Source organism: Euprymna scolopes, chromosome 3 (assembly GCF_053919585.1).
Source record: "Euprymna scolopes isolate OS-2025 chromosome 3, ASM5391958v1, whole genome shotgun sequence".
In the NCBI taxonomy this organism is placed as follows: domain Eukaryota; kingdom Metazoa; phylum Mollusca; class Cephalopoda; order Sepiida; family Sepiolidae; genus Euprymna; species Euprymna scolopes.
In genome coordinates, this window is record NC_136484.1 from 77,086,841 (window position 1) to 77,110,336 (window position 23,496).

General features: G+C 32.2%; 1 protein-coding gene across 2 annotated transcripts in view; it reads left to right on the forward strand.

Annotated features, from left to right (window-relative positions):
- Positions 1 to 20,641, forward strand: part of LOC145256382 (adenosine receptor A2b-like) — a 250,566-nt gene extending 229,925 nt beyond the window's left edge. For both annotated transcript variants that reach the window (XM_080115216.1, XM_080115225.1), the window contains exon 2: positions 11,335 to 20,641. In XM_080115216.1, coding sequence (XP_079971342.1) covers positions 19,185 to 20,240 — 1,056 coding nt within the window. In that variant the 5' untranslated portion in view covers positions 11,335 to 19,184 and the 3' untranslated portion in view covers positions 20,241 to 20,641. The remainder of the gene's footprint in view (positions 1 to 11,334) is intronic.
- The last annotated feature ends 2,855 nt before the right edge of the window (positions 20,642 to 23,496 follow it).

The following is a 23,496-nucleotide window of genomic DNA, read 5'->3' on the forward strand; positions in this document are numbered from 1 at the left end:
AAAAATGTCGCTTTTAAACGAAAAAGTTATTTCAATGAATGTTCAGTTCAAGTGAGATTTTTTTTCTTTTGTTTTTTTTTTTAAAAAAACGTCGCTGATAAAAGAACTTACAATGCGATTCGGTTGACTTGTATGTAAAAAGAAATCGCCGTTTTAAATGAGAAATTTAAATGAAATGCGGTTGCACTTGCTAAAAAAAATGTCGCTTGTTGTTGCAAAGAAAAAAGAGTACAGAAAATCTCGGCTCACTGCAGCAGCGTCGTCCGTCGGTACTTTCCGTAGACTCGTTTTCGCGTCTGTCCCATCTGCTCCAGTGGCCTGTTTTTATAAAATACAGAGTCCTCCAAATTTGCATATGTGCACGAGAGCACACGAGATTCTGCGAGACTGCATATAAGGCCGCAGGCGCCATCTTGACCCTTTTCAGCATCATGACGCTGCGTCAGCAAAGCGCACACCGAGGCCGTTTAAGAGGTAAGCCTGCGTTCCCACAATTTTTGCCACATCACTTTTAAACGAAAGAGTTATTTTATGAAAGTACAATTCGAGTCGGATTTTTTTTTTTGTTTTTGGAAAAAGTGTGCTTAGCCGAGTATCATGGGCTAGCTGTTTGACCGACTATCGTGGACTAGCTGTGTCTAGCCGAGTAGAGTGGGCTAGTAGAGAGACTAGCGAGGTTTTAAGTTTATGTGGTGATCTTTAAGGCTCAGTAGGGAATGTAGTTTGATGTAATTTGCATATCACTGAGGCTACATACTGGAATGAGCGAATATAAAGCCGTCAGTCAAGATGGTGGGAGTTGAGTTCGGGAGAACCGGACTAAACGGATTGGAACTGAGAATGTTCGAATGCTGATACGAATCCATTGCTTTTTTTTTTAATTAGAATATATACTAACAGAAGCTGAGTCCCGGCGTTGCGTACGCGGAATATGAAAGAAGTATTTAATAATTTCAATAAATATCCGCAAAAATAGAATTAAAAAGTTTTGTTTTACAACAAAATGAAGTGTAAAAACCATATTTAATGTTTAAGGATACATTTTCTGTCTTCTTTTCTCCAAATGTTTTCTCTGCGTTTAAGGATGATGCATCCAGAAATTTACAATCATGTCATAGGCAATTGCTACTTTGCGGAGTACGCGGAATCAAGTTTTGATGATTTTATATAATACGAACCAAACTAAAGATACTTTGCAAACAAAATCTTACTTTAAGATTAGGTTAGGGCAGAAAAAAAAGCGGTCGGTGTTCTGTTGTAGCGAAAGGTAATATTTACCTTTTAATTTATTTTAATAATAAATACCAACAATAGATTTGTCCAGCACAAACCTTACCAAATCAATGGATATATTTATTCGGCAAGTAAAGCTTTATTTTGAAGGTCACATGCATGACATTGACGTCGACGTCAAACTTATATATATTTTATTATGGATCGAGGGACAGGAAATAAGTGACACATTTGTTTTTCAGTACGAAGAAGAAAGAACTGTCGAAACTTACATTGAATAATTCAATCTGACAACTCAATATCGAATGTTCGTGTGGCAAGACATACTCTGATACAATGCCAACAAGATTCAGGCGAATCGGCATACTCGTTCTGTAGATAGCTAGACAGTGTGAATACGATTAAATGGTGGAAGACATCTTTATAGTCGATCTCTTCATATTCAGCATTTATTTAAAATAAGCGCAGAACATCTTGATTAAGGAAGATACTACGCATAATAGAGGGCAACTTGCAAGCAAGGTGATGAAGAGGAGAGTGCCTAGGAAAAAGCAAATCATGCATGATATACAACCGAAACATTTTACTAATGTTTGTTTCGCTTCAAGATGATAAAAACAAACATGTAAAAAACAATTAACATGGCGACACAAAATGGAAGCAATGCTAGAGATTCGAGTGAAGATATATATTTCCACTACATTCGGCACTTACCATCAAAAGGGCGTAAGGCAAGTTAAAAATTGGCAAGAGGATAATGCAGATCGACGTCAATGCCCAAGGAACCTATATCTAAAATTTCAAGTGTTTAGACCCAAAATTGTCGGAGGAATTTGGTAGAGTTCTCAAAGGTCAAATCGTTGAACTTTGACCATTTTACAGCCAAATTTTTGGCCGAAAACCGAGCACATAGATTTTCCCAAATCTCAGTATCAAATTTCGAGTCTGTAGACTAAAAATTGACAGAGTTATTTCGTAAGGAAATTACACAGTCAGACACACAGACAGACCCACAGACAGATCCACAGACACGCTTACTTTTATAGATGTATAGATAGATAGATTTGTTTAACAAAAATATATACGTATACATAAATATATATGGAAACAAGTTTACTATAATTTTTTTCGCAAATATTATGCAAGTATAAATCATGAAGAATATCTGCATGAATATAATTTCACGTAATAGTTAACTGAAGATGATTATTCCATAAGAAACCGAAGCAACTAATAGGGAATTAATTAAAATGAATGTTAAAAAGAATATGCAAATTAACTAGATCTTTTGCTAGTGAATGCAATTCAACAACCAAATATAAGGAATTGTATGTTCTTTTTAACTAAATAGAAAAGAGGGGTTTTATATGAATATCGATACACACAAAAAAAACGAATTTATAGGAGTATAGATGGATTACGTGTAATTATATTCATGCATATATTCTACATGATTTATACTTGCATAGTATTTGCGTAAAAAGTTTACGGTAAACACAAAATTGTTTCCATATATTTATACGTATATAATTTGTTTAATCTATCTATCTATAAAAGTGAACGTGTCTGTGTGTATGTATACATTTTCCTACGCAATAACTCAATCAATTTCAAGGATACATACTTGAAATTTTATATACAAGGCACTGAGTATATATAATTTGATATACAGGGTACAGAATACGAATATATATATATATATATATATATATATATATATATATATATATACTATCTTTTCAGCACAGCGTTGCCCGGGTGTTTGGAGGTGTATGTTTAGCAAAAAAAAGTGTTCAATTTTTTTAACATGACCGCTATTATGACCCCTTAACATTTATTGTTTTGGGCTCAAATCAAGTTATTAAGTTAGATCCATGTCCAAGGAACCTATATCTAAAATTTCTAGTGTTTAGACCCAAAATTGTCGGAGGAGTTTGGTAGAGTTCTCAAAGGACAAATCGTTGAACTTTTAGTACTTAACAGCTACATTTCTGGCCGAAACCAACCACAAAGATTCCAAATCTCAGTACCCTGTATATCAAATTTTGAATCTGTAGACATAAAATGAACAGAGTTATTGCGTAGGGAAATGTATACAGACAAACACAGACACGTTTACTTTTATAGATATACTAGCATGGGTATTCGGCGTTACCCGGGTGTTTTGATGTGTGTTGAGCAAACAAAAATGTGGTAATAGAAAGGCAGGCTCGAACCCGTACCGCGAAGGACGAAAAGAACCGGGAAAAAATCCTGAGGTCTCTGTCGTTACGACTACCGCCAAACCAGAAGTGACGTAGGTTGTAATACTGCTAGACAATAGAAAGGAGAGGATGACTTTCAAAAATATCGGCGAAAAAAGCGACCCCCCCCCCAAGAAAAGTTCCCGGTTTAAGGTGAAGATATTAATGTTTTTAGCCAATATTTCGATATTTGTCGCCCGTAAACGTCGTGCTTCGAAACGGTACTGATCTTGTAAAAATCTGTCGCCTCGATCGAAAGTGTTAGGCAGACATCTAAATATACAAACATACATTTATATATTGGTAACTAAAAATTTTCGACCCAAACTGATGAAAAAGCTTGCCCTATCTCTGAATACCCTTTATGTCAAATTTCAAATGTTTAGACCAAAAAGTGTCTGAGTAATTTAGTATGTTTTGGGCTCAAATCAAGTTATTAAGTAAGATACATGTCCAAGGAGCCTATATCTAAAATTTCAAGTGTTTAGACCCAAAATTGTCGGAGGAGTTTGGTAGAGTTCTCAAAGATCAAATCGTTGAACTTTGACCCGTTGATCGCGAAATGTTTGGCCGAAAACTGATCACATAGATTTTCAAAAATCTCATTACCCTCTTTATCAAATTTCGAGTCTGTAGACTTAAAATTGACAGAGTTATTGCGTAAGGAAATGTACACACACACACATAGATTCACAGATACACATACAGATAGACACTTTCCCTTTTATAGATATATAGACTAGCATTTCAGCCTAGCGTTGCCCAGGTGTTTGGATATGTATGTTGAGCAAAAAAGAAAAAGTGGTAATAGGAAGGCAGGCTCAAACCCGTACGCAAAGGAGGAAAAGAAAGGGGGGAACCCCCTGACGTCTATAGTGTTACGACCACCGCCAAACCGGAAATGACCTTTTTTTTTAAATTTAGGCGAATTCGAAAGGAGATGATGACTTTAAAAAATATCGGCGAAAAAAGTGACTCCCCCCTGTAGAAAAGTGCCCAGTTTAAGGTGAAGATATTAATGTTTTTAGCCAATTTTTCGATATTTGTCGTCTGAAAGGTCCTGCTTCAAAATGATACTGATCTTGAGAAAATCCGTCGCCTCTGTCGAAAGTGTTGGGAAGACATGCAAACATATATACATGCATACATTTATATATTGGTAACTAAACATTTTCGACCCAAACCGATTAAAAAGCTTGCCCTATCTCTGAATACCCTTTATGTCAAATTTCAAATGTTTAGACCATAAATTGTCTGGGCAATTTGGTAGAGACCGCAGAGTTCATTTTTTTTTTAACTTTGACCCTTATTATGACTCCTTAACATTAACAGTTTTGGGCTCAAATAAAGTTATTAAGTTAAATCCATGTCCAAAGAACCTATATCTAAAATTTCAAGTGTTTAGATACAAAATTGTAGGAGGAGTTTGGTAGAGTTGTCAAAGGTCAAATCGTTGAACGTTGACCCCTTAGCAGCCAATTTCCGGCCGAAAACCGATCACAAAGATTTTCCCAAATCTCAGTACCCTGTATATAAAATTTCGAGTCTGTAGACTAAAAATTGACAAAGTTATTGCGTAGAGAAACCTGCAGAGACAGACAGACACACACACACACAGACACTTTCACTTTTATAGATATACTAGCATTTCAGCCCGGCGTTGCCCGAGTGTTTGGATGTGTATGTTGAGCAAAAAAAAAAAAGTGGTAGTAGGAAGGCAGGCTCGAACCCGTACCGCAAAGGGGGAAAGGAACGGGGTAAAACCTACCGTTCATGCTGTTACGACCACCGCCAAACCAGAAGCGACATTTTTTTTAAATTAAGGCTAGATAATCTAAAGGAGAGGATAACTTTAAAAAATATCGGCGAAAAAAGTGACTCCCCCCTGTAGGAAAGTGCCTAGTTGAAATGGGAAGATATTAATGTTTTTAGTCAATTTTTCGATATTTGTCGTATGAAAGGTCATGCTTCAAAACGATACTAATCTTGAGAAAATCCGTCGTCTCCGTCGAAAGTTTAAGGCAGACATGCAAACATACATACATTTATATATTGGTAACTAAAAATTTTCAACACAAACTGATGAAAAAGCTTGCCCTATCTCTGAATACCCTTTATGTCAAATTTCAAATATTTAGACTAGAAATTGTCTGAGTAATTTGGAAGAGATCGCAGAGGTCAATTTTTTTTAATTTTGACTTCTATTATGAACCCTTAAAGTTTATTGTTTTGGGCTCAAATCAAGTTATTAAATAAGATCCATGCCCAAGGAGCCTATATCTAAAACTTCAAGTGCGTAGACCCAAAATTGTTGAAGGAGTTTGGTAGAGTTGTCAAAGGTCAAATAGTTGAACTTTGACCCCTTAATCGCGAAATGTTTGGCCAAAAACCGATCACATCGATTTTCTCAAATCTCAGTACCCTGTATATCAAATTTTGAGTCTGTAGACTAAAAATTGACAGAATTATTGCGTAGGGAAATGTACACAGACACACACACACGTTCATTTTTTTTATAGATAGATAGATAGATAGATAGATAGATAGATAGATAGATTAAACAAAAATATATACGTATACATAAATATATATAGAAACAATTTTTTGTTTACTATAACCATTTTACGCAAATATTACGCAAGTATAAATCATGGAGAATATCTGCATGAATAGTAATAGTAAACTAAAGATGATCATCTTATAAGAAAACCGAAAAAACTAATAGGGATTAATTAAAATGAATGTTAAAAAGAATATGCAAATTAGATCTTTTGCTAGTGAATGTTGTCCCACAACCAATATATAAGAAAATTGTAATTTTCTGAATAACTAGAAAAGAGTGCTTTTATATGAATATCAATGCACACACAAAAGAAAACGGATTAATAGGAGTATAGATATATAGATATTAATCCTATTATATATTACTCCCACGCACTTCTAAACAGGAAAAAATATCTATATAGGCTTCACGCGTGACATCGTGACTTGACCTGCCTGGTGCAAGCGAAAAGCCATTTTCAGTGTTGGTTGTTTACTTAGATCAGAACATACTGTAAGACTTTGCAAGTCTGTAAAATTTCTCCTCTCGTTTTCTTTTGTTTTCTTTGGCGTTGTTGTTTTGTTCTTTTATCAACATTTAGATTTTCTTGGTCCACATTTCATAACCTCATTTTGCTTTTCTTCTTCAGCCATACTAAATCACAATTTAACTGCCGTTCAAACACAGCTCGTAAAATTCAACCTGTTTTCAGAAAACAATGCCCATCCAAAACTACGGACATATTCAGACTTCACTGATCAATGTAATACTGTTATTTACGAACCGCGTGTGACACTGACAGCAATCGCGGTCACAAGCAACACGTCTGCGAGTAACACTGGCCGTAAATGTCTAATGCTTCTCTAAATGTATCCGGAATTACTTCTGATTATCTTGGGCAAATGTGTAAATCATTTTCGTTGCTGGGATTCGGAAATTTAATGCTGTTGTTAGCGGTAGTGAGAACCGACCAGAATGAGTGTGGGGGTATATAATTGGAGGTTAGAAATAATTAATGTAAATTTATTTCGAAATCTAAGGAAAACGTTTCAATTGGTTTTTTTTATTACCGACAATTTTGTGTTAGATAAACTGCTCCGCTGTGTCACAGCTCTTCAGATCTAAGAGACAATCAAAAGGCTGAAGCTGGAAACGAAACGACTGTCTAAACAACAGTGTATATATATATGTGTGTGTGTGTGTGTGTGTGTGTGTGTGTGTGTGTGTGTGTGTGTGTGTGTGTGTGTGTGTGTGTGTGTTAGCATTTTGTTCCTTAGAAGCACTGGTTGAGTTTGAATAAAATGAAATACGTATTATATACGTTTAAAGCCAAAACAACGCATTATTACAAAATAAACAGGTATTTATTTTGTTTGAAATTTATATTAAAATTCATAAATATATTTCGAAGAAAAACTTCATCTTCAGTATGTCTTTTTTTCGCCATGTTGTTGTTGGTGCAGAGAATAATCAAGTAGAATCCCGTTTGTTATTTCCGCGGTAGTTTTTTTAATTAAACTCAACCAGCGCTTCTAAGAAAAAAACATCGTAACGTGAATTCCGTGTGACCAAACGCACCGTTCCGAGATTAAAAAAAAACTACAGTAGAAACAACAAACGGGATTCTATTTGCTTATTCTCTGCTCCAACAACAACATAGCGAAAAAAAAAGACATACTGAAGATGAAGTTTTCCTTCGAAATATATTTATGAATTTTAATATAAATTTCAAACAAATAAATACCTGTTTATTTTGTAATAATGCGTTGTTTTGGCTTCAAACGTATATAATACGTATTTCATTTATGTGTGTGTGTGTGTGTCTGTGTGTGTGTGTGTGTGTGTGTGTGTGTGTGTGTGTGTGTGTGTGTGTGTGTGTGTGTGTGTGTGTGTGTGCTAGCAGATGCCCGGCGTTGCCTGGGGAATTTTTACTCTCTCTCTCTTTCTCTCTCTCTCTCTCTCTCTCTCTCTCTCTATATATATATATATATATATATATATATATATATATATATATATATATATATATATATATATATATATATTGGCCACACACGGTAACTGGATGCCTTGCGGCCGCAGGCTAAACTTATAGGAGATCTCGGAGTAGTAGGAAACCCCAGAGGTAGTGTGTTATGGCCCACCGATGTGTGGACATGCCCTGGCACACTACCAACCCCTACCCCACTATCCTGTGGGTGCCCTTGGTTTGGTGAAGACTAGGGAAACCAACCCTAAAATCAAGCACCACAGCCTTGTGGGCCTCATCACAGCAAAAGGCTAAGAGATGAGAACTCTGACTTCAAATCCTACTGCTGTCTTGCAGTTTTCCTTAAAAATGTTCATTCCAATAACACGGTAAAAGGAATAAACGAAAAAATAGGTTAGTTCGAATCAAGTATCGATTTGTTAAGCAATTTGTTGTTTGAGTCTGATTTGTTTTAAGAAAAATATCATAAGTTAGACTAACTATATCTATACGGAATTGCCTGGGGGGGGGCTTTTATATTCATTTTTTTATTTTAACAATGTCTTTTTTTTTTGTACCAATAAAAATGTATTGGTACAATAAGGCTTCTATCGATTAAAATACTGTGATTTACACATTAATAACGTTTGGAATAACATAAACACGCACTGTCCTTCCTTGTTATGGATTGAATAGCTACATGTGTTCAATAAATTATTCAATTAAAAAAGATCGTGTAAAGTCGTTACACTATAAAATAATCTAAACAAAAATAAAAGAATGAAACCAAGCTTTAAAAAAAAACATCATAAAACAAAAACATTTCAAGTTGTAAGTTGAAATGCCGTCAAAATGTTAAAATTGACTTTTAAGTAACAGTTCAATGATCAAGTTCGAAGTCATATTCGCTACAATATGGGCCAAATAACAATTTCTACGATGCAGTTACGCCAAAAGTGCGAATTTTACATTATTCCTGACCTCTAACCAAAATATCCCAAACATTTTTAACTTTAACTATAACCAATATTTTAACTAATGAATGATGATTGCACACTAGATTGAAAAAACAAACAAGCAAACAAATAAACAAACATGGTTACAAATTCGACTAAATGCATAACATCGTTGACGGGGTTTTACAAATAAAATATAACAGCTTTCTACCAAGAAATACATTTTTAAAACGTTTAATTATTTTTGTACTTTTTACATCAACATAACTTTCAGTTAATGATATTTTTCTGTGAAAGTTCCCAATACTGTTCATGATTAAATTTACAAACATACTTGCAAAGTTTGCAAACCAGAATTGTCCGTTATTTTATTTATTTTTGTTTTCCTCTGTGTCTACCTTATAGCTCTACGGTCGATTGGCACATCTCCATACTACCTCCCGACCCGCTGCAACAAGTGGTGACCCCGACGTGATACTAAAACACTAAACTAAACAGCAAAGAAGAAACATTCCACCCAGACTTGACTAACCATAACTATCAAACATCTCAATCAATCAATATTCTCTTCCGGCTGAACGAAAATCCCCATCCTTTTTTGTTTCCCCCAGCTGGTGCCCGCTCTTTATCTCGGAAAGGCCGACGAATTCATGCAACCGCAGAGCTGCCTCCGAATTTCCGATAAGGAGAGAGAAGACAAGGAAGCTCTCCTTCTTGCCTGGAGACCGGATTTGTGATTTTGATCCCTTTCACGCTGATACCTACATCACGCAACGTCATAGGGGGCTGCTGAGCCCTCTGAATCAGTTGGAGAAAGTTGATGAGATAAAGACAACCAACTCCAAAAATTTCCAAGACGTCTCCTTAATAATGACCTTCGTGCGTCACTTGCGTCCTGTGGAGTATGATCGACGAAGCTAAGGGGGCGTATCCCAAGATAAAGTTTGTGGAAGAAGGGCATGACTTCCGCAAACAGCTGGCAGTTAAGTGCGAAGGAAGGGTCCCTATTTACGTCCACCCTTGTTTTTACACGGCCCTGAAACATTCTTCTTGGATGTTTGAGGCACTGCGTGGGACGGACGAGTAACGACCAAGTTGTTTTCGAGCAACTTCGCCCAATACTGCGGCATCCTTGTCCCTAAAGAATTTAAGCCGGTGGTTGTTGATGAATAAGTATAATGGTCACGTTCTTGAGCTTGGCTAGTTTGAACGTAAGCAAAGCCGCTAGGGTACTGAGGGATCTTATGTCTATGAATATAAATGTGGCTACGTTGCAGGAGACTCACTACGATTCCGTTGACGATCATCGTGTGCTGGAGAGGCATTACGATATCTTTTCAGCATACAGTAATCGTCATAGTAAGGGAGTTTCTTTGCTAGTTAGGCGCACCCTTTCTGCAACGGTTAGCGTTGTTTACGCGAATGCTGATAGTAGACTTATCGTGGCCGATGTTGCAGTGAAAAATAGAGCGTTTCGAATCGTCCCGGTGTATGCGCTCAATTGCGTACGTAAACGGGTTTTTTTCTTTTTTTTTTTTTTTTTTCTCCTGCAACCCTCAGCGCCTCTTGCAGCATTCAGCACCTCTCTCAGTGCTAAACAGCGTTTCAGTGCCTGTAGCTGTCAGGTTACCCATTCCAGTATCGGTCGACGTCAGGCTACTCATTTCAGAGCCTGTCAACACCCGGTTACCCATACCAATGCCTACTGACGTCAAGCAGCCCGGTTCCGGTATCCACTGTCGTCCGCTTCTCCCCTCCAGTGCCTGCTGACGTCCAGTACTCACTGTCATCTAGTTACCTCCTCCAGCGCCTATTTGCACTTGCATTTATTTCTTTTTGGTAAATAAATGATGATCCGTCGTCTTTAAACGAATTTCAGCGTTTTTCATTCTTTCTTTGCTATCGCTGTTACCTTTTTGTCTCTGTGTCAACTTTATAGTGCATCTTTATACCGCCTCCCGACCTGCAGTAACATTCCCATTAAAATTAATGTAAACCCAATAAATCTGCTGGCCTGAACCATAAACATTAATTCAGAAATCCAAACTATCAATATTTTTCCTACTTGAAACATTTAAGAGTATAACACAATAGAAAAGTATTTACAAGACGCAAATCTGAGTACAACAACGCAAGATATTACAATAGGGAAATAGTAGATGAATTTGCACTTATCTGTTCAAACATACATCACAACAGTTTGTGTTTAAAATAAAAATTGTTCGCAAATATGTTCATGGGGCCAATCTGTTCATAATCTGGAGACATTCGTGAACCGAGGCGCCTCTGTGCTCCTCGCATATTATATGCAAATACTTGTAATGTTTTATGTGTTTGCTGTTCGTGTGTTATTCACATGATTTATATTTTGTACTATTTTTTCTCTTTCAGAAAACCAGCGAGAAGCAATTGCGACGGCAAATAACACATATTCCATTTGGTACATCGTTATGTCTTCCGCCACACAAAAGAGTTCCTATTTTATTGCGTCACGATCACAGGATCAACAAACAATTGAACATGTCAAATGATTCGCGGTTTTCCAATTCCCTTTCCAACGATTTGGCACTTGACGAGCAGAACCCAAAACTCGGTTAAAAAAAACGCTCTTGGAAGAATGTTATGAAAAAAAGCAAAGAAACGATATGAAGTTAAGCAAATAGTGACATTATTAAAGTCTTTAAACAACCATGAAAAAAAGAAAGTTTTTTATCAAAGCAACAAAACAAAAACATGATCAAAAAGAAAAGCTGTCTTATATTGCTCCAGATAGATTCCAAAACTGAGAGACGAGGTGCAGTACAGGCAGAGCTAAATATCTAAAATACAATCGATCTTGACTTAAAGAAACAGACTAATTCTACAAAGCTACAAAAAATGAATTCTATCATTTATTTGGAGGAAATCTGTTTCTTATGATTTTAACTTGTTATATTATGTGAAATGTCTGAGAACTTGTGAAACATGGAGTCTGAATGATTACTATTAATTGTATTAATTGAAGGTTTTTCATGAAAATCATAATTGGAAAGTTTGATTCGAAATATAATTGTATAAAAATAGAGCAGTGTATTTAGACATATTAACTAGAGCGGCACATTCACAATATAATTATATTAAGTACGTTGTATATTCGAAATATTAGTGTATTAACAGAAGCGGTAGATTCAAAAACCATTTGTTTTGTTTTTTTCTTTTTTTTTTTTTTTTTTTTTTTTAATTTAATGGTATTAAATAAAGCCGCACATTTCATATATATATATATGCGTGTGTGTGCGTGTGTGTATTAAGACGAGATATTCAATATATAATTATGTTTATTAAAGACATTTATTATATAATTGCATTAATTAAAGCGATACATTCGTGATTTAATTGTATTAATTAAAGCGATACATTAATATACTATGTATTAATTCAAGATATAATTATTCATTCAAGATATAATTTTTATAGCGGCACATTCAAGATATCATGGTATTAATTAACGCAATACATTCAAGATATAATTGTCACAATTAGGGCGGTACTTTCAAGATATAATTGTTTTGATTAAAGCGGTATACTCAAGATATAATTCTATTAATGAAAACGGTACTTTCAAAATATAATCCTAATAATTAGAGCTGTGAATTCAATACATAATTGTATTAATTAAAGCGGTACATTCAAGATATAAATGTAATAATAATTGCGGTACATTCAAGATATAAATGCAATAATAATTGCGGTACATTCAAGAAATAATTTAACAATTAGAACGGTGCATTCAAAGTATAAATGTATTTATTGAACCGATACATTGAAAATATCTCTTTATTATCTGTGGCAGTATATTTAAGATAAAACTGTGTGAACTGGGATAGTCCATTTGCGAAATAATTACATTAAGTGAGCTTGTCTATTGAAAATATTAATTCATTAACAGTTGCATTACTTCGATTTCATAATCGTATTTCTACTTTATTCGCACTTATAAAATGGAATTAAAATCGCAAAGCTTTTTTTTTCATGCGATCTTAGATTTGTTAAACAAAATAATTATTCAACCATACAACGTTTAATGAAATTCGTAAAAAAAATGCAAAACTAAACTGAAAATAATCGCACATAAATTGCAACATTTATAATTCCATTTAGAATCGACCAGAAAATGTTATTCCTAATTTTCTATTCTTATTAGACAAAAAAAAAGGTACGTTTGCATTAAGACAGAAGAGATGGGCTCAGTTCTGAATAATACAGGAAATTAATCAACTTATGGGTTTAATTATTACGAATTGATAATCCTTTAACAGATTTAGTTTAAATATAGCCTTTAGTCTGTGATGCCTTACCGGTTTAATTATGTAAAACTGTTAGAACATTTGGAATGTGCAGCCGATATGATCGCTATATTCAAGATACGATTCCATTTTTAGTTTTTTGTTACTTATTAAATGAAAATAAAATCCCATAGTTTTTAATGGACCAGATTTATTCTTCGGTCTAACCTCTAAAAATACGATAACAAATCAATTCTTCGATTACCTTTGAAAAACAAATAAATCAAACTAAAGTAAACAATTTGGTATTCAATATGTTTAAGATCCTTTATAAAACTTAATCTAATTATAATTATTATTATTATTAGTATTATTATTATTATTATTAGTACTAGTATTATTATTATTATTATTATTATTATTATTATTATTATTATTATTAGATAAAAAATAAAGAGAGACTCTTTAGATACCTTGATTCACTCTACGCGTTTATCGATGACAATATTATTTTAAACGTGACAGACAAACTGTCATAGGTTTTATACAGATGCATGGAATTTATTATTTTATAGAGATACTTAAATGCATTTAAAAAGTGTCGACAACTCAGTTAGACAAAAACTGTCCAAATTTATGCTAAATCGTCTTATATAAAGTGAGTGAGAGTTTCCTCTATGTTATTAATCGGTAGAGTTAAATAAATAAAAGCTATTTAAGATCTTCTTTATATGTCGGATAGTATAGCTATCTTTCGTGTTCTGATAAAAAAGGTTTTATTTTGATATGTAATCTAACAAGCAATAGTCGTTTTGATTATCATAAAAGTAGTTCGAGGACATATTCCTCTGTTGGTCACAATTCCTCTAACCGCTACTTAAATCACTGAATTAAAATATTTTGTAAGATAAATAATTTTCACTTCACTGTTCTTTTAAAAAAATTATAATATATCATAATATATATATAAATTATTGCTATTTTCTATGTACTATTTTGAAGAAACTTTTGTTAGAATTTGTTTGTAATTTTTTATAATATACAAGTATATAAAACTTTTTTTTTTAATATCGTCCAGATAATTGTCGAGATTACCAAGGAAATTGTATATAAATTATTTTTGTTGTTGTTGTTGTGGTTGTTGTTGTTATAAAAACTCGATGAAGTAGCCGATAACACCGTGTTTCTAAACTTTAAAGGCGACTTAAGAAAGTCATTAAGAGATAGTGAACATGGGCAAAAGACAGTTCTTCGTTTACTGAGAATTTTACTGAATATTTCATAATAAAATATTCAGTAATTTCACTTCTAAATTTTAATATGAAATTCGAGTATTTATTATATAAGAATAAATATTAAAATAAAATGAATTGTATAAAATTATAATTGATCGGTTATAAAGTCAGGGTTCAGTGGTTAAATTCGAAATTGATCAATAACCATAATGATAAATATCTTTGTTTCAGTTTTGTGTTTGTTATGAAGAATGTTCTAAATACGGTGCTTTATAACTGCTGTGGATGTTGGGTTTATATTTTATGGGGAAGCATTAATGGCAAGCATTAATAGCAGACAAGTTTCATTTTATACATAAATTGAATATGATACGTGCTTTTTATTAGTCGTAGCTGTGAGCTTTTCATCAGATGACTTTAACATGTTTTAGGGATCATTCTTTTTTGATTTCGTTGTCTATAAATGTTTATCTATCTATCTATCTATCTATCTATCTATCTTTATATGTGTGTGTAAAGAAATAGAGAATCGGACAGAAAAGAAGACGGAGAGATAGAATGACTTTGTATACTTATCTTTTATATTAATATGCCTTCTTCATCTTTTTTTATTTTTCCATTAATTTCTTATTTATACATTTTTAAGTATTTTTTAATTCGTGGTATTTCTTGTAATACTTTTTATTTATTATTATAATTCACCTTTACAGATTTTACTGTTCTAATAATAAGAACATGTAGCTAATACAACAATAATTATTATTATTTGCCATTTATTATTAGATTGGTTTGATTTAGTGTCGATGCGTTTTCATTATTAATGCGTCTAAAGTATATCGGAAAAAAAAAGCAAACTGTAAATTATTGCTCTCATACCACACACTAATAATGTTATACTATGATAAATTACAACATTAAATAAGATCATAAAGAATCAATTAGGTTTTTTTAAATATTGTTTTAGTAAGTATATAAGTAAATTAGATAATATTAGCATTTGTCTTCATTGAGAAATATTATTTTATTCTTGAAAAGCGTGTGCTCTAATTGTTTTTGTTTTTGTTTTTTTGTTTTTTTTGTTTTTTGTAAAAAAGAAAATTTAAAACTCTCTGAAAGTTGTAAAAGATTTATTTTAACCACAGAATTATTTTAGTTTTTTTATCTTACCTTCTAATTTCTTTACATTTTTTTTTTACTTGTATTTTTTTTTCTCTAAATATTCTATTACTAACAACAAAAGCGTCCATTCCAAAACGAAAACCAAATAATTCAGTGATTACTGGTTTTTGCTTAATAAAACAAACAACAAGCAGCACTAGCTAATTGACCAAAATCAAAATTAACTCTAAATGACAAGGTTAGTAACGACCCCCAACTCTCTGAGAGATAGGCATAATCAGTTAAAGATGTGATGTCTATCACTAAAAGTCTAGTATATAAAAACATTAAAAACATACTTTTTAATATATGCAGTTTAATACAAACATCGATCAATATTTATATTTCTGCACACTGGAGAGTTCTTATTTAAGGAAAGTATTAGTGAGTTTTGCTACAATCACTGTTTAATATTTCTGAATATATTTTAGCATTCAGAGTAAGACTGACAATTTCCTTTCAGCGAATTTACATAGTGTGTTCGCTGCACCGTAAGCACGTATGTAAATTAGATAGCAATCTAATCGGATTTTTACTTCTATTTTATCCATACGTAGATAAAATTTCTTAATAGATATATATTTATAAATTTAGATCAAAATGGAAAAATTGTGCAAATAGCTGTACTTTAACACACACACACACACACACACACACACGCGCGCGCGCGCGCGCGCACGCAGTCGTCTCAATTGTAATTAAAAGTCGGCAGCGTCTTCCTGTGAGAGAAGGCCTGCCATTGGCTAATGCAAAGATAATTTTGTGGGAAAAAAAGAATTAAATTTACGATATGATATAAAATTTAATTATTATGAACAAAAATTATGTTAATTCATATAGTTGATTTACTTAAAAGAGAATAAAAGATGATATCATTGGTAAGAAGATTGTTAAAAACTACACAAAGAAATCTTTATTCTGTGTCCTGCTGCCATATTGTATGCATATACTTGTGCACATCGTACGTACACATATGCTAAAACGTACAAACTAATGAATTAATCACTTTTGTATATTGATTACATGGTGTACATACACGAAGCCTTTTGTGGTTAGCTTTTTAAAGGGAGCGCTAATCGTGTGACATGTGGAGAGAGTGGGTGATGTCACGTACTTTTATTTGGTGTTCAAGAAGGAGAGACGAGACTGAATACTAATTAGATACTCTCTCTTTTGAATTTACTTTAAACGTATAAAAGAGTTCTTTCTAAGTATGAGTAAAATTATCGAACTACAAAGCCTGTGTCGATTTTTTTCTAAAAAAGTTTACAAATGCATTATTTTTAGGGGGTGATGTTTTTCAAAAAATCCGTTCATGAATCTCACATTTTCCTTTGAATTCGTTAATTTTGCTAATCCGAATTAATATCATAGACTTGTTAAAAAAAATGTTTCGATCATGTTGAATAGAAAATCAAGCATCTTTATTTTAAGAAAACGTTTGTAATTCAATTTTTTTAATATGGTTTCAATAGAAATCAGACAATTTCTTCAAAGGAAAGAAAATCGACGAACAAATATGGAAATCATAAAACTTTAGATTTTACATCATCGATAAACATTTAAATAAATCTTTTAATGTTTAGTAGTTTTGTCGAGTGCAAATAATCATTTTGATTAAACAAACCGTTTTATAAGCAACACATACCGTTCAGCGACTAAAATAGTTGATTTCTTGGAATTGTCCAACTTTGAAATTCTATTTATTGATTTGGAAAAATGATCTTTTAGGAAGGTTTTTATTTTAAATAAGTATTTGATCTTTATCTTTGTTGTCTATTAAACTGCTTATCAATAGGAAATGTAAAGAATATTATTTATTTTGTTATTGCATACTAGTTAAAATATGTTTATCTATAATATTAATAGTAAAAATATACACAAATAATTAATGATGCTCGATAGTTATTCATAACGAATAGTTAATTATACGCAATAGTTATTCATGACAGTTTATTATATTCAATAGGTATTCATAACCAATTGTTAATTATATCTAATAGTTATTCCAAAATAATAATTATTTGTGAAAAAGTCATAAAGTTCCTTGAAAATATCAAATAATTTTGTTGAATGTTAGGCATAAATTGTATCGCAATGAGAAACTTTGACTTAATTTTAATAAAATTCTGATGGGAAAATATTTAAAGCGCATTCTTAAATATTCTAACAAATATTCAGTGTGCATAAAATCTATCTTTATTATTTTATTTATATTAATGTTTTAGAGTATATGTTGAATATATTGTAGTTATATACTGCTGTGTCTATTTTAGTGGTACATAATTTGTAACTCCTTAAAACTAGATCTATTTTGTAGATATAATTGCATATTCTTAATATATTATAATACATAATTAGATAATTATATCCAATATAATATAATATAATATAATATAACATAATATATATATATATATATATATATATAATAGAAACGTTATACGACTTAAATAATTGTCAAGCAGTCGATTAGTAGCAATAAATACATTAACTCTGTTAGAACTAAAAAAAAGAAGAAAACATTTTGCTAAATCGCTCATAACACACCGTAAATAGAATTCTATCCCGTGAGAGCACTTAGTTCTTTGTCATTTGTTTCCTTACTGATAATATCGCTTGTTTTGATATAAATGGTTGACACCCACTGATTTTCGATACGAAAATCAACAGCCAATCAAAAAACAACGGAAGTCGATACGCATCACCGCTTTGACAATATACTTTAAGATATACATAAATATGTCCTTTAATGACAGCATTTAATAAGTGTTTATTTATAAAAGGTCACACCAAAGTGTATTAGTTGCAATGCCGAATTGGTACGGAACTCAGATCAACCGAAACAACATACATTATTTTATTGTTTAATGTATAAGCAAATATAATTCATAGTTTTTTTTTTCATAAACGTGAAACAAGACACGCTTTTAACATTGCGTAAATGTATTCATTTCAGGAGGAATTCCAACGAAATGGAAAAATGGAAAACAGAAGTAAAATGTATATAAAAAAGTATATGGAAAAAGAAGTAAAATGTATATATAAAAGTATATGGAAAAAAATTGAAAACAGAAGTAAAATGGCGGATTAAAATTAAAATGCGTTAAATCCTATTAAGAAAGCTCTATTATTGTTTCAGAATCATACAAATACAAAAACCGTAAAAAAGAAAATACCCAAAACAAAGAACCCAAAAAGAAAAATGCACGATAAGATAAAAATGAATCAAACGCTTTCAGATTGGATTTATATTTTACTGCTCTTCCAGTAGTAATTTCTTTTATCGCTTCAAATCAATGATGTACTTTTTTGTGTTTTTTTTTATGTGAATACAGAACTGAGCTGATAAAATAAAACTAATTCTTCGACATGGATTATCATTATGTTTATGATGTTTAAAACAAAAAGATACAAGAAAGAAAATCCCAAATCCATTATTTTGTCTATTCTCGCATGATTATTATCTTATTTTGTTCATTTCTATCTTCAGTATGTCTACCAATAGGAACTAACCACTACGATGCATACATGTCATATATTGAACAATTAAGAGCTCCTCCACACTATCAGAAAATTTAATATGGACGCTGGATCTATCTCGTATATCGTTTGTGAGGCCTTAATCGCAGTTTTGACTATAATTGGCAACTTTTTGGTTTTATTAGCCATGTATAAGAATCGTCGTTTGCAGACGACAACCAATGTCTTCATCGGCAGCCTTGCCCTCGCTGATTTGCTCGTTGGTATATTGGTTGAGCCGCTGGCTATCCTCAGCTACAAAGGCCTACCCAGAAATTTCTATGGATGCGTATTCGTTAACTCCTCCCTTGTTCTGCTCACCCAGTGCTCCGTTAATGGACTTGTGATGGTCGCAATCGACAGGTTTGTCGCCATAAAAATGCCATATTTTTACACCAAACACTTCACGCCACGGTTCGCCCTCTTCCTCACTCTAATCGGGTGGACTGTTGCTATTGTCGTCGGAATGGTTCCCATGATGGGATGGAATCGAGGCCCCACTGAAGACGGAATGTGCAGTTTTATGGGCGTTATCGATCTGAAATATATGGTTTATTTCAATTTCTTCGGGTGCATCATTCCACCCGTTTTGTTCATGTCAGCTGTGAACGCGTACATCTATACAGCTATACTCGGACAGCTGAAGATGATGAGGTCCTTGGAATCGGTCGGTTCAAATTCAAACATTGCAATTAACTGTTCTTGGCATCTTCTACGAAAGGATTTCCAAGCTGCTAAGAGTCTTGTATTTATCATATTATTATTCATCGTTTGTTGGTTTCCCATCCATATTTCTAATTGTATTGTTATTTTTAAAGGCGTTGCATACCAGCCACACCCGAGCATAATGCTAGTGGCCATATTATTGAGTCATGCTAATTCCTTCGTTAACCCAATTCTCTATGCGTACGGTAACTCACAGTTTAAATACACCATTAGAGGATTCTTTTGTAAGAGTAACGCCGTTGGAAGCTATCCGGACTGGCACACAGGGTCTGTTGTTAACCAATTATCCACTGGAAATCGAACGAACGGGTTTGAAGAAAGAACACTTACACGGTCGGGAGGTATAAGACACAAAGAGACACGTATGATGCAAGTAGCGAGTATCACGTGATATTTTGATATATTTTATTTATTTTCTTGATTTATTTCACGTGATTGTTGCTATATTTTACTGTTTTTGTGTTTTTGTTTTTCTTGTTTTTGTGATTTTATTCTTTTTTATTTATCTATTTATTGTTTCGATTTGGTTTTCACTAAAAAAATATGAGGCATTTTAAAATCAATATCGGAAAAAAAAACGAATATGAATGATTGAAAAAATAAACAACAAACATGTCGGATTTATCAGACGAAAAATTATTCTGAAATAAATTGAAAAAAGAAATACCTTTTTTTCCATCGGACTCATGTCAGATTCAATAACCTATATATTTTTTCTTTTTAGATTTTATCGAATATTTGGATTCATGTTGTAAGATATCACTGTTTAATTTAAATTCATTTGAAATGAAATTTATATTTTTGTTGTCATTTTTAATCATTTTAATCGGTTTCATTGCTTCTTCCTATCAGCATGGATCAGACACATTGGTTCAAGAGCTCCTGGCGATGACGATTTCTTAGCATTCAGGGATTCTCTGCCCGTCGACTAGTGTAATCTATGATTCCCGCTGGCATTCTGAAACTTTGTCGCTCCAAAGTATCTGAAATATTGCTTGCCGTATTATTAGGCAAAATTAAAAGATATTTTAAAAAAGAAAAAATGGGTCAAATTTAAAAGGAAAACGGTCAATGTCCCCTGAAGTTTGAGGAAAAAATTCTTCTGTTTACATTTTGATATATCAATTTGATTTTTAAATAATACATGACAATGAACAGTAAATATATCAAGGAATTATTTTACACCCTCACCAAAAAATTTCGAAAACACGTTCTCAATATACTTTGGCAAATATCTTTTTAGATCTATATTCGGATTTCATTTACGACTGAAAGTTGTGCTTAAATCTGTTTTACTTTAAATAATGCCGCAATAAATCTTTTATATACTTCGGGTCGACAGGTAGAGATTTTCTGATTGTCGGCGGGAATATGAAGTTGCTCGAGCCTGCGAACAAAGTTTGCCTAAATGCCGAGGAGTAATAGAGACTCAGCAGCATGCTGGCGAACATAAACACCTTCATTTTACTTCGTTCTTATGATTAAAAGTCTAAATGTTATTTATCTATAAGGTTTTCAACACAATTATATCTCAATGAATAGATGTGAAAGTTAAGAACATTTCTCATTCTAACGTTAAATTCAACTTCTTTAATAGACTCACCGTTCTTTTTAAGATTGGCACTTATAGCGATAAACAAAGATGAAGAAAAACTTTATCGTATACCTACTTGTCATGGAATGAAGATATTATATTCCAAAAATCACAAAAATTGATTAAAATTAAGTTGTTTTTTTATTTAGGAAAATAAAATTTTACGCTTTTTAGCGGTAACTTATCTCAGCCATTTGTTTCTGGGGATGGTAATCTGAAGGTTTGTTTTGAACTTATATAAACTGTATATAAATGTTTAAATTTGCATAATTTATTTTCTAAAAAAAATTTGCTATTTAAAAAAAAAGAAAGAAAGAAAGCTCGTTGTGTTGAATTATTTTGTTTTAACTTGTAAGTTTACGTGCTTTAAAAATCAATTGCCCTTGTTGGTTGTATGCCCTTGTCGTGTTTCGCTTTCGTTAAAGTATGGAAGTATTTTTGGCGCTGTTTTTGTTACAATAAAAAAAATCGTCGCAGTTTTCTTTTTTTAACGTTTTGTATTTAATAAAAAAAAATATATATCGTCAGAGCGTCCTAAATTATGAGATGAAAAAAAAACGAATCTCTTAGTTTTCTCCCTCTGTACAATGACAAATTGTAAAACATATTTTTTCTCCCCTTATAGTGAATGATGAAAATTTGATTTTCGTGAAAAAAAAAAAACCTACTTGATCAAATTGCGTGATTTTTTTTTATTTCATCTTCGTTACATGACTCGTACGTACATCATAGAGACTTTTGTGCATTTTCTTTAGTTTTAATTGCCGCCATAAGTGCTAATTTGAATAAACATCGACGCACCATTAGGTGTATCAGAATTTTTGTAGGAATTTTTGACACCCCTAACATGAAACTGCGAATAAAATATAAAAATCTCGTAATTTCTCTTTGAAAAGTTGGTTGTTTATTTTCTTTATGGATTATACTTCCAAAATAAACTATTAAAGTTGTTTTAAAAGTAATAGAAATTTTTATTTTTTATTTAAAAAAAAAACAGTAATGAAATTAATTTAATTTTACGAGCTCAGTATTTTTCAATTTTTAAACTTTAAAAATCTATCAAAATTTTTCTATTGATTCAATTTTTACGATATTTTCAGGGTCAATGTGAACGTTTATGCTCTTTCCAATAAACCGAATATAATATTTTAGACAAACGTTTTTTTTTAATTCACGCCCCCCCATTTTCAAGTGTATTAAAAAGTAAATAATTAATTTACTCACCAAAGTTTTATATATCACAAATTGAAGATAAAAGATCAATAAATAATATATTCAAATTTAAAACAAAAAAGTAGTGTTTTTTAGAAATTTACCTGTAAAGTCTGAAGTTTAAAACCTTTTTTTAAACCACATTGTTTGCTTTTTCCTTTGTTTTTTTTTTAATGAAACCTTGGTCCTTGCTCCTTTAATTGAAAAAAAAAATAGGGCTTGAATTACATTTTTCGAGTAGTTATAAGCTTGTAAAGACAGGGGGTCGAATTAATTCACGCCTCCCATTTTCAAATGTCTATTAAAAAGTAAATAATTAATTTACTCACCAAAGTGTTATATATCACAAATTGAAGAAAACGATCAATAAATAATATATTCAAATTTAAAATAAAAAAAGTAGTGTTTTTTAGAAATTTACCTGTAACGTCCGAAGTTTAAAACCTTTTTTTTAACCACGTTGTTTGCTTGTTTTTTTTTTTTAATGAAACCTTGGTCCTTGCTCTTTTAATTGAAAAAAAAATTAGGGCTTGAATTACATTTTTCGAGGAGTTATAAGCTTGGAAAGACGGGGTGGAATTATTCAATATTTTTCACGAAATTTCTGACACACCTAACGCACCATCTATTTTATATACTGCTTATCTGAATTCACTTGAATAACTAATTTGCATATTAGAATAAAATAAAATACGCATCAAGAACGCTTGAAAGCCAAATCACAACGTAATATTAGGAAAATAAACAAATATTTTACTTGTTTGAAATTTATAACATAAATATATTTCAGAGGTATACTCCATCTTTAGTGTGTTGTTTTGTTTCTCTTTTTTTTCTTTTC